At 49.9% G+C, this 12,777-nt stretch overlaps 1 protein-coding gene across 1 annotated transcript in view; it reads right to left on the bottom strand.

Annotated features, from left to right (window-relative positions):
- Positions 1–12,777, bottom strand: part of Klhl3 (kelch like family member 3) — a 119,621-nt gene that overhangs the window by 66,861 nt on the left and 39,983 nt on the right. Inside the window, exons 4-5 of the mRNA XM_028863293.2 lie at positions 7,700–7,821; positions 131–293 (exon numbers count right to left, since the gene is read on the bottom strand). Of these exons, the coding sequence (XP_028719126.1) occupies positions 131–293; positions 7,700–7,821 (285 nt within the window). The remainder of the gene's footprint in view (positions 1–130; positions 294–7,699; positions 7,822–12,777) is intronic.

The following is a 12,777-nucleotide window of genomic DNA, read 5'->3' as shown; positions in this document are numbered from 1 at the left end:
TGTTTTGTCTCCCTAACCAGATCAGAGCTGCTCTGCAATAGAAACCACGTCTCAAAACCTCTGAGGGTCCTCAACAGGCCAGGCGACCAAGTCCAGGAGTGCAGAGGAGATGCAGGCTGCCCTGCCTTACCTGCATAGGCGTTAGCCTGCTGCAGGAGGTCCGTGCAAGTGTGCACGTCTGCAAATGCACGGATGCCCAGGCAGTTGGTGGGATGCAACTGAGACTGCAGGAAGTCGCAGCAGTTCTGCCGAACGTCCATGAGCTGCAGCAAGCTGGCTGCCGGAAGCAGCACCTGCAAGAGAAGGTAACACTCTGAGACTCCCGTCCCTCGGAAGGAGCTCATCCCCCAAAATCACTCTCCCCATCATGTTTCTGTGGCCTTATACTCAAGATTTCCTCATGGCTCTCCACTGCCCTCTCACTGACTAGTCCAAACTTCCCAGCCTGCTTTGCAGTCTCATTTTCTGCTACCCTGCCCTTAAAGTCGCACCCAAGGGTGGAGTATCAGTACCATTTTCTCCTGTAAAGTCTCCAGGATGGTCTCCATCCCAGAACCTTAGTAAAGTGCAGGTTTAAGTTCAGCAGGAAGGTGGGCTGCCCTGATTCATTACTAAGAACACAAGCCACCTTCTACCTGCCGGGCCAGGAGCCACACCTATGTGACAAAATGTGTGCACGTGTGCAGCACACGTCTAACACTTGTACAGCACACACACAGGCTCCATATGCTTGTTGTATACACCAGCATAACCCAGAGAATTGCAAATCCTGATGCCTGGGTGTCCCATTTAAAGATTCCGATAGTGTGAGCTGTTGGTGTGGTTTCTTCTGAAATGAAAACCTTCCATCCTGGAGGAAAGCTTGTTATGACACAGATGTCTTGTCTATGGGGAGGTAAAACAGCAGGGTGGTCTAAGGGGAGGAGAAACATCCTACCCTTCCTGGAGGCTCTTAAGCTAAGGGAGCAAGCAACCCAACCGCTTCAGGAAGTCCCTGAAACCCACCAGCTCCATAGGCTCTCCCTCCCCAGGCTGGTACATGCATAAGGACTGGGGACAGACACTCTCTGGCAAGCTGAGCTGCTGGAGGAAGAGGAGACCAGCCGAGCTTCAGACCAACTGAGCTACATGCAAAGGACACTCTCCAACCTGTTGAGCTGACTAGATTCCGCAGTGTGCTCCAGATCTCTTTGTGAGTTGCCACCCTTGCTGGGGTGGGCTTTGGTGATGCAGCTGTCTTTGAGTCATTTTTGCTCCTGTAAGTGACCCTTCACCAATATCCCTGTAAGTAGCCCCAATAAAACTCATTGGTTTACCAAGTTAGACTGCGGTGGCATCTGTAATTTGGTCCACAGTCGGTTCCCTAGCTAGGGTGAAGAGGTGTTTATTTGCCTCTCCCCTGGAATAGTGTCACACAACAGTATGACCTGGGCATGGGGAGATGTTTAAGGCTCCCTCACATGCTTCTCTAGCTAGACAAGTCTGGGGACCACTTCCCTGCAAACTTCCGTGTGCTGTCCTCACTCAGAAAGGTACTTAATGCGTTGTCCACTGCCTCATTCTCTATCTACCTGCTGAGTGTCTACATGTCAGGCACTGGTCAGGGCTCTAAGATTCAATAGTAAGCAAAACGACCAGATCTTGCTTTTATGGTGCTTATCAACTGACCGAGAGGGGAGCTGGGTTTTCTTTTTAAAAGTCACAGGACACTTACTTATTCTGCATCATGGAAAACAGAATAGTTCTTGCCTGAGTGTGTACTGCAATGTTTTTCCTAAGAACCAGGGGAGACTGGATTGAGCAGGTCGGCTGGGTGCTCACTACCAACCCCTGTCAAGCTTCCCACGGCTGCCCAAACTTGCCCTCTAGATCATAAAAACAAGATAAAAGTCATGCCCCCCGAACTCTGCTGTCCAACTCACTCTGTGGAAGAGGCGGTAGCCAGAATAATTTACCAAAAGGAAACTCAGAGGGAAAGCCACAGAGCATTGATTTAAGATTCTGTAACTTGTAGAGCCCAGCACTAGTTCCTCGTAGCAATTCCCTGATCCCAGGTCCTTCCTCCCAGCTCTTCCCCCAGTTCTCAGGGAGAGGCTGAGCCAGACCAACTCCAGCTGTTCCCATCCACAATGACTTGCCTAGGAAGACATGGCAACAGGCATGTATGCAGCTGTGGCCATATATATACACATATATCATATATCATATATCTAATTTAAATGCTGGATACTGATCTTCTCCCAAAACATCTCTGCGCCCTCCATATATCCTCCCTTCACCTCTATGTGCTTAGGCCCAAAACAATGTCCTACTGATCATCCCCAGGCCTTGGCCTTTCACAAAGAGTAGCCAACTGTCCTGGTCTGACAGGACTGAGGGACGTCACAGGACCTCCAATGCTGTGGAAGGACGGTCGGACCCCATTCAGCATCCCTCCCCAAATGCACCAATGGCCCACCCAAGAGCCCACTGTGTGTGGACGGAGCAGGCACCTCCTCGCTACAGGGAGAGCTCTGTCCACCTACAGCTTCACCTTCTCCCTGGAAAGGCCACTCCTCCACCCCCCAGCCTGCCTGCCGCCACTGTGTCCCCGCAAGGCTGAGCTAAATTAGCACAGTGTCCTTGGCGTTTTCTGACCCACTGATTCATTCCTGAAGAAGATAAAGATAAAAATCTCCTTCACCTCAGAGTTTTAAAACACAGGTGAACTCAACTACAGCCCAAATCTAAGCGCCGGAGCGCCATCCCCCGCACGCAGCCTCCGCCCACTAAGCAACCATAAACTGGAAAACTCAATTAACCTGTGGACCGCTCAGCCTGGCCACACAGATTCCAAGACCAGATTAGTTTGTGCCTGCCAGTGAGGTGGAGGCCTGTTAGCCATTCTTGCTGAACACACACTGGGAATGGAAAGCTCGACACCAAGTGCCCCCCGACAGCCCCTTGGCCAATCACCCTGCTCTGTCTGACCCTGCTAGTTTTAGAACAAGTCCCGGGGGACCCCTCATTTCTAGGCACCCTGGGGCATGTATCCATGCTAGGACGGGGGTTACATCTTACCAGTGAGTCTCAAGGTGACTGAGATTCCTGTCTATCCCCAGACTGCATCCCTGCCAAGCTCCAGCAAGACCATGCCAGAGACACAGGGAGGCTCCCCCTCCCCCTCCTTCTCTCCAGGAAGAAAGCATGGTTTACTGCTTTAGTTTCCAAGCTCATGACAACCAGCTCGAGAAAAATAATAAATTATGAATTATTTCCTGGGCACATGTTAGCTTACACTCTTCGCACCTCACCCTTCCGTGGGCAAACTACCCACACAGCTATCAGCTTCCCTCCTGTTCACAAAACACACTTCGGACACAAAAACTAATGAGACTCCGCCATTCGGGAGCCCACGCCCACTCCCACACCCTCGTCTTGCTCGGCCCACTCCCACTCCCACACCCTCGTCTTGCTCCGCCCACTCCCACTCCCACACCCTCGTCTTGCTCCGCCCACTCCCACCTGAGCACCTTGAACTGGCTTCCCACAATGCACGGGGCTAGCGGTTTCTCTGACGGCTCCCACACTCTTTGATTTCACACTCAAAGGCCCTTTTCTCCCCCACCCCACTTCGTTCACTCAGGACAGGAAGGGAAGTGGAGGAGGTGGTCAGGATATCGAAGGAGAGGAGGGGGAGACCAAGAGATTAGCAGTCTCCCATGCACTGTTGCTCAGGGATAAACTGGGGCCACATCAGACAAGGACGGATGCACACACACACACACACACACACACACACACACACACACACACACGGGGAAACATGTATGAGGTGACTGACTGGCCCCGTCTTCCACATCTGCAGGACTTGAGCATTTCCTCTTCTCTACTTCCCGAGCCCAGCTCCATTCTCTGCATTGAAGCGGACTGCGGGGGTAGAGCCATAGGATGGACCACTTGGCCACTGAGGGGACAGAAGGCCAAGACCTGGAAAGAGTCAGCAGGAACTACCTATCAGCGTGGAAGATTACCCTGGGTCAAGCTCCTGTTTGCCTTTCCCACCTCCTTCCTAAGACCCTGAAAAGGCCCATGGAGAAGAGTTTACAGGTTCCCCTCGAGTTGCAAATGGCCAACCCTCCATTTTTCATGGGCTGGGCCCGTCTTGTTTTTTCTCTCCCTCTGATAATGTGAAAACACAGCAGAGGATATCCCGTCACGGGCTTCGCTTCCTTTTGCAAAAACAAGAGGAAATGCCCTGCCTCAGAAAGCACCTAGTCCTGGAACTGCATCTGGGGGTGTGGGGGTGCAGGGCCAGACACCAAGGAGAGCATGCCAGAGCGCCAGGTGAAGGGCAGCCAGAGCACCAGGTGAAGGGTGGCCAGAGTGTCAGGTGAAGGGCAGCCAGAGCACCAGGTGAAGGGCGGCCAGAGTGCCAGGTGAAGGGCGGCCAGAGTGCCAGGTGAAGGGCGGCCAGAGTGTCAGGTGAAGGGCAGCCAGAGCGCCAGGTGAAGGGTGTCTCCACTTACTGGCCATGTGGCTGAGGACAATGGCCTATGTCTCTCAGTCTCAACAGCACAGTGGTCATGGTCACAGCAGTGCCATAACAGCTTGTGAGAATGACCGAGTGACGCGCTTATGGCAGTCTCAGAGTCACAGCGACGTCGGTTTTGATTACACTCAACCACGGGGAGCAGACACCAAGGCTCAGGTCACTCACCTCCACAAAGGTTAGTCAGAGGGGGCGGGGTCAGGTACCCACTCCACTTACTCCACATGACCCAGGTTACTAAGTCCTTCTGTGCATTAGCTGCAAACAGGGATGGTGTTAGTCTCCTGGGAGGTGCCAGTGAGGGTGAAGTGAGGGACTGGCGTAGCCTGGGTTCTTACGGCATCAGTGTCAGGCACAACTGTTGCCACCTCCACCATGGGAGAGCCACATGGGATGTGACTGGGGAGGGAAGGTCCAATCCCAGACGGGAGGTCCCTCAGGAGACTCACAGCCTGGGGAAGGGGAGGGGCACAAGGACAGAAGAGGCAAGCCAGACCACCCCCTCTTCCTACAAAGTTTGCCCAAACATTTCCTGAGTGTGGTCTGCCCTGCTTATCCCCATCAGGCAGCAGTGGCTGCTTCCTCCTGGATGCCTCCACCAGGCCCGCCATCTGTCTCTGCCCACAGAGCAGCTGTCCCTTGAGGAAGCAGCCTGTCACAGCAACTTCTTTGCAGACACTGTCTGCCACTACAGGGTAGTCGCTCAAAAGAGAGGTGCTGAATGACGGATCCAATGGAGGTGGACAGCCCAGCACAAGGGAGAAGGTCCTAGTCAGTCCACGGCCTTGTGCCTTCTAGATGGTGCTTTGCTTTTCTCCCCTAGCTACTGGAAAGATAGCCCAAAGGCCCTTCTCAGAAGAATTGCTGGTGCCTGGTCCAGGCCTCTGTCCATGCCAAGCATTCTGGGCATACCCAGGAGGAATCCCAAACTATGCTCCTACTTGGGGGAATTGCCAGACACTTCTAGATCAGATGGGGTTAGCCCCCCACCCTTTACCACGGTTCCTACTCCCTACCTGGCTACCTAGCTACCTGTCCTCAGTCCCCATCAGCATCCAATGCCTTCTGCGTATTGTAATGGCATCACAGCTCCCTGTTTTAAGTAATAATCTACACCGTGTGCCGGGTCCCACTCTGAAGCGGTCATGTCAACATGGTTACTCCTCACACCAGCTCTATCAGATTAGATGATATTATCATGCCCACACTGATGAAATGAAAACACTTTGAGAAAAGAAGGCACAGAGAGATGGAGTGACTTGGGTCGGAGCATAGTCAGTTTGTGAACACCTACAGAATGAGTACTCTTACCACCTGCGCTCTGGGGAGGAGACTGAACCTGGCGGGGGGGGGGGGGGAGGCTCCGGTAGGCAGGCGGGAAGCACACAGACTGAACGGCTACCCGCCCCCCACCACCGCAGTCACACGGGGGAGGAGGAGAGCTGAAGTAAGGGCGTAGGAGCAGTGGCAGGCTGCCGGGCTGTCCCCCCACTAACCCCATAGGCCTCTGTTCCCACTCGTCCTCCCAACTGCACCCCTTCACTCTGCCCTTCCCCCACCCCGCCCTCCTGGACAAAGCCGCTCTCTGCAGAGCTCTCTGGCTCTGGTACCCCCTGGCATCCGCCTTCACATAATGTGCCTGTGAGCCAGAGAAATCAGCACTGGGTTAGACCAGAGTTGTAAAGATGATCTTTTTACTGGCTGATCCCCTATTACTTTTATTTATAAATTAATACCTTAATATTAAATGATTATTTATTAACACCTCGTTGCTGTTATCATCTTAGGAAGTAAGGACCACAACAGAGCCTTTTCTAATGATCCGAATTATACATTTTATCGTGTATAAATTTATTTTGAGCCAGGCATGATGGCTCATCCCTTTAATCCCAGCTCAGGAGGAGAGACAGGCAGATCTCTGAGTTCCAGGCCACTCAAGACAGTGAGACACATATTCATATGTATGGGATAATTGGAATCATTGTAGTAACTATGGAAGCCAGGACACCTTCCTGTGGCGCAGCAGGCCTTGCAGGGACAATCAGTGTGCGTCACTCTCTCCGCCTACCTGCACCCCGACCCCCAATAGCCCCCTTCAGCCTGCCACTCTTCCCACATCCTCAGCTTGAAGCTCAACTCTAAAAAAGGGTCTTCCTTCACGCAAACAGTGTCCCTTGGCATCCTCTCTCACGGCAAGGGACTGTGCACAGATGTGACTTGTGTGTTTGCTTGGTGGATGTCTGTCCTCACCCCTGCACTAAGGACACCACGGGACCAGGGCTGTCACAGCTACAGTGCCCAACAAAGGGTGTGACCGGTAGTGGGAACACTGGGACTGAATTAAAAGAATAAGCAATTAGCAGTTCAGCCTCTCAGACAGCTCCAGTCTGGAAGTGTGGTGTTTTTGATAAGGAAAATGAATACCTTGATCACTAAAGAGGTGTTAGCCTCAAGTAAATAAGGTGGCTTTGTGCAAAAAACAGAACCACCACCACAAAACAAAACTAAACAACAACAACAATAACCCTTCCGATCACATATATTCCATTACTCTTGTTAAATAGTAAGAGCAAACGAATGGATCCTTATCTGTTTAGTCCCATGATCTGTGGAGGCCAAGAGTACCTCCCCAGTTATCTCCCCAACTGGAGCACAAGATGGGTGTCCTCTCTTGGGTCCTCTTGTTCTGCACTGACTCCTCTTTCCCAGGCTTCAGATGACTGAGGGCCAGGCAGGACTGAGAGAGGGGAAAGGCAGACACACACAGTAGTCACAACCACACTGGCTGAGATGCCACCCTCATGCTAGCTCTTTACCTGACTGATGCTAAAAGACAAGAAACATTAACAGCCTCACATTCCCTGGGACAAAAGGGCAACCTGGAGAGAAGAAGGGTCACCGAGCTTCTGGTTCCTCCATCATAACCTAAACACAGCATGAGCTAAAAACTCCTCCCTCCTGGGTTTGGCTCATGCAAAGGTACCATGTGACCCAGCGCTGAAAAGCATAGCCACTTACGCCAGACAGAGACATGGAGGGCCAGCTGGCCCACTGGTTGGCCATGGGACCCAGCTAAAGTGGCTTGGTTTTCTCTTTCATGACCCGGAGGAGCTGCGAGGGGTAATGACGGGTGCGGAGTGTGCGGCACATGCGCCATGCGGAGATTACCTGCACATTCTCTTCGGTCACCTCGATCTCCGCGGTGTAGATGTAATCAATCAGCTTGCTGAGAGTCTGCCCATCCACATCCTTGATTTCAACCTTCTTGGCCTTGCTCTCAGACATGTCACCTAGAGTTCCCAACAGAACAGAAAGGACACGAATTTGGCACCTGTGGCCAATCTGCTTCCTGTGTTGTCCTGGAAACCGCCAGAGAGATACAGCACAGACATCCAGGTCATGATGACCTTGGGTCTCACATCACTCATAAACCAACTGGAGGCATTCTGTGCTCTGTTACCTGTTTCTGTAGACAAGGCCTCCAGCAACACTTACTGACAACTGCATCCGGGACCAGGTGTGGCGAGGAAACTCTTCACCAGCCCGAAGGAGGGCAGGTCTTGTAAGAGGATTATACATATGCACAGACTACCATGAGGACATGAAAAGCTAGTCCTTGAGTGTTAACTATGGCCAAACACTGAGAGAAGCACTTTAGTTCCTGCCTCTTCCAAGCCTCATAGAAGTGTGTGATGTCTGTGATATCAGCCCCATCCTACAGAGAGTGAAAAACAAGACCCGGGAAGGCAGCTCATTCATCTTGTACTCAACATCTGAAGAGCCGAGGTGGGCTGAAAGGGAGTCTGACTTGAGGATCTTTAAACACCATGCTATCCTAAGTCCCAGAAACACAGAGAAGGAACAACAGACCACACCTAGGAGCTATAACGAGGCCTTCCAGGAAAGATACCATTTATCTGGGGCAGGGGGGGGGCAGGATGAAGAGACATTCCCGAGACAGCAAAGGTGGAAAGGAAGGGTGGATGTGGACTAAATGTTGGACTAATCCAAGAGGATGTTGTATCTGAGAGACAGTGAAAGGCTGGGGTGGCTGGACACAGGGTACATGGTGAAGAAGGAAGCTAGAGAGGTGTACATGGCCGTAGCTGGCAGAGCTCTATACATCACACCAGAGAGGTGCACATGGCCGTAGCTGGCAGAGTTCTACACATCACACTAGAGAGGTGCACATGGCCGTAGCTGGCAGAGCTCTATACATCATGCAAAGGAGCTTCATCCAAAGGGTAATGCCACTGAGAAGTTCTAAACAGGGAATTACAAGAACAGATGGAATGTTTTCCCTGAGAATTTCATACATGAGTACTGTATTTACATCAGTTCCACCCTTCCATCTCCCCCCTGAAATTCTCTTGTGTCCCACAAATCCCTCTAAAATTCATGGCCTCTTCTTCCACACAGTATAAATACAACCTACTGAGTCCAATTAATGTTGCTCACACATCTATGTGTTTAGGGCTGACCATTCAGGAGTAGATAATCTCTCAGGGGGCTCCTCTCTGGGAAAGACTAATTCTCTCACACACACATCAATCATTAACTGCCTGTAGCTCTTCACCTAGGGGTGGGGCCCTGTGAGATGACTTGTCCACTGGTGTTGTCATTGGAGGTCTTGCTTAGATGACTACGTCATTATAATTTCACAGGTAGACAGAGGACACGATCTCTCGGCAGACACGTCCTGGTCCCCTGACTCTAACAGTCCTTTGCTTCCTCCTCCCTGGTGCTCCTTAAGCCTTAGGAGTAGGAGCTGTGTTGCAGATGAGTGCTCTCCGGTCAGTTGTTATCTGCATTTTGACCAGTTGTGGGGTTCTCTGAGGGTCTCCAGATAGAAATTTCTGAATGAAATTCTGGGTGCAGGGGTGGGAGAGAGCAGCACTGGAGGCAGGAAGAACAGCTGGGAGACCCTGATAGTCACCCAAGAAAGAGTACGCAGCCAAGAAGCAAGGGCAACGTCGGCACCACACTCTCAGCCCAGACAATGCCAGTGCGGACCCAGAACCCGCCTCTTCAGCAAGGAGACAGCAGAAGACTGGAATCGAGGGCAATCTGACCACAGGAAACAACACAGGCGGAAGCTGAGGTGAGTATGCGAACAGCCTGGTGACCGTTCTCTTTCAAATCCATGCCAGAGCCAAGAAAATCCAGGACAGTGCAACATGCAGGCTACCGACACCCACCTCCAAGCTACAGGCACACACCACTAGTCCATAGAACCCCATCCTGCCACAGCTCCAGATCTGAATGACTCTAGAACAGGGGGAACAGATGGTGTTGGGTTTGTCAAATCCTGCCTGCTAGTCTCCTTGTCGGACCAGCTTGGCCAGGAACTCCCCCGCCATATTTCCCTTCTCTGGGTACTGTGAAAGCCAATAACTAGAATGCACTGCATCATGGGGTGGCGGGGGGGGGGGGGGGGGGGGGGGGGAAGCAGTGGTGCGGAGGAAACAGGGAAGGTGGCAGACTCTTCCTGCCCCTAAGATGGGGGTCCTGATCCCCTGAGTTTTTACTGAGTCACACAAACAGAACCAAGCGTAGGCAAAGAAATCAGAAGTTTATGTTTCTTCTTCCAAATGGCTATTTACAAGTTCACTAATTAGGGTCCCACTGCTAATTGTATCACAAAAGATGTTAGGTTTAAGAACTTAGGCCTTAGAAACAGGAATTTGAAAGAGCAACTGGCTGCAAGAACTCAGAGGCACGCAGTCAGGTCTGGGCTGGCCGCCCTCCCTCTGTGGAATCTGTGTGTGGGAGTCAAGTCAGGGTTTTAGAACTTTAGATAAACAAATAGAAACTATTGAAATTGTATGAAAACCACTTTCTGTGTGTATTCACACACCCTTGGGTGCAGAATCAAGAGGAATTCCGTTTTCTGGGACAATAACAGATTTAGTGGATTCTTTCAAGTTTCTATGACCCGAAAAAGGTAAGCAGGCTTCTCTAGACAGAGCTTCTTGGACTACGGATATTATCCTGTATGGTGCTCAAAATCAAGCACACCAAGAATCCACATTGTCTCTGGCAGTGGTCGCCTGCATATGGCCATTCAGCTTTGCTGCAGCCTCGTCCTGAACACGTGTGTGCACCATGCACTGAACATGCCACCACTCTGCCATGCCAAGAACCTGCCTGAAACACATGGGCTCAGCCTCGAGAATATGATAAGTTGTTCTGCACCTACAGAAACACAAACATTTCAATATGGAATCCCAGAGCATCCCTATAGGAGATGGGAGGGGAGATGGGAAATCTCCAGAAGCTGGAAGGCCAGCCTGGACTACTTAGGTGAAGGGGTCCCATCTCAAACAAGGTAAAAGGGAGGAACCAGCACTCAAAGGTTGTCCTCACTTCCACACATGTGTGCTTACACACACACAAACACACTATGAGTCAGTAAATAGGCTAATGAAATATTTATCTAAAGTAGAAACAGAGATGGCCAATGTTTTTTAAACTGTTTGATATCATTAACTATCAGGGAAATATGTATTAAAACTACTTTGAGATTTCATCATAACACAGTCAGAAAGGCTGTCACCAAGAGAACCAGTGACAAGAAATGCTTTTGAGGGTGTGGAAGGAGAAGTTTAATCACAGATGGCAGAAGTGTAAACTGGGGAAGCCATTTTGGTAATCAGTCCGCCCCCCCAAAAAAAAAATTAGAAACAGAACTACCTGCTGACCCAATCATGTCAGTCTTGAACACACACCAAACACATCCATGTTGTGGAATATTAGTTTAAGATGTGTTACACTTGTTTATGCTGTGAAATACTTATTTAATGATGCAAAGATGTGTTGCATTCTTTTATGTTGCATTTGTTTACTCTGTAAAGCTGTGTGACTTTGCCTGTCTAAAACACCTGATTGGTCTAATAAAGAGCTGAATGGCCAATAGCTAGGCAGGAGAGATAAAGAGGCTGGGTTGCCAGGCAGAGAGAATAAATAGTTTGAGAAGAAGAAACAAGAGAGAGGAGCGAGAAAAGGAGGAGAGAGGACAGCAGGGGCCAGCCACCCAACCAGCCACAGAGTAAGAAGGAAAGAAAGAGCCGGGCGGTGGTGGTGCACACCTTTAATCCCAGCACTCGGGAGTTCGAGGCCAGCCTGGGCTACCAAGTGAGTTCCAGGAAAGGCGCAAAGCTACACAGAGAAACCCTGTCTCGAAAAACCAAAAGAAGGAGAAGAAGAAGAAGAAGAAGAAGAAGAAGAAGAAGAAGAAGAAGAAGAAGAAGAAGAAGAAGAAGAAGAAGGAAAGAAAGGTATATAGAATAGAGAAAGGTAAAAGCCCAGAGGTAAAAGATAGAAGGGATAATTTGAGTTAAGAAAAGCTGGTTAGAAACAAGTCAAGCTAAGGCCAGGCATTCATAAATAAGAATAAGTCTCCGTGTATTTATTTGGGAGCTGAGTGGTGGGCCCCCAAAGAGCGAAGAGTAAAAAAACAACTACACATCCTTGTTCACTGCTGCCCTATTCACACCAAACACATCCATGTTCACTGCTGCTCTATTCACACCAAACACATCCATGTTCACTGCTGCCCTATTCACACCAAACACATCCATGTTCACTGCTGCTCTATTCACACCAAACACATCCATGTTCACTACTGCTCTATTCACACCAAACACATCCATGTTCACTGCTGCTCTATTCACAATAGAAAGGAAATGGAGTCAGCCCTGATGTCCACCAGCAAACAGACATGTGGAAAATGAAGATGTGGTCCACACACACAATGGAATTTTATTCTAATATAAAAAAAATGAAGTTTACAAGAAAATATTCTATTAAGCATGGCAACCCAGGTTCAGAAAGACAAATATTGTGTTCTCTCTCTTAATATGTGGATCTTAGCTTCCTAGTTTTTAATGTTTGTGTGTGCGTGTGTGTTTGTGTGTACGTGTATAGACAGGTGTGGGTGTTTGTCATATAGCATAAAGGAGCCACCATAAAATGGGGAGTGGGGGGAGATGTTAAAGACTGAGAGGCAAAAACAGAACACAGGTAGCCTGGGTAAAGAGGCTACTGGGGGTAGAAACCTAAAAGGAGGCAGGAGGATGGGAGGCAGCAGGAATCAACAACAACTATTGTGTTTGAAGTGCCATAATACTTTGGATACTGGCTAAAATGTGTATCTCCTAAAAATTGCTGTTTGAGTTTCTGACCTGAGTTTGATTTTTTTAAAAGAGCTATATAAATTTTGACTTGTAATTTAGATAGCAATTTTG

This window comes from Peromyscus leucopus, chromosome 5 (genome assembly GCF_004664715.2).
Source record: "Peromyscus leucopus breed LL Stock chromosome 5, UCI_PerLeu_2.1, whole genome shotgun sequence".
Classification (NCBI taxonomy): Eukaryota; Metazoa; Chordata; class Mammalia; order Rodentia; family Cricetidae; genus Peromyscus; species Peromyscus leucopus.
The sequence above is the reverse complement of the archived record's forward strand: the minus strand, read 5'-3'. Positions and strand labels throughout refer to the sequence as shown.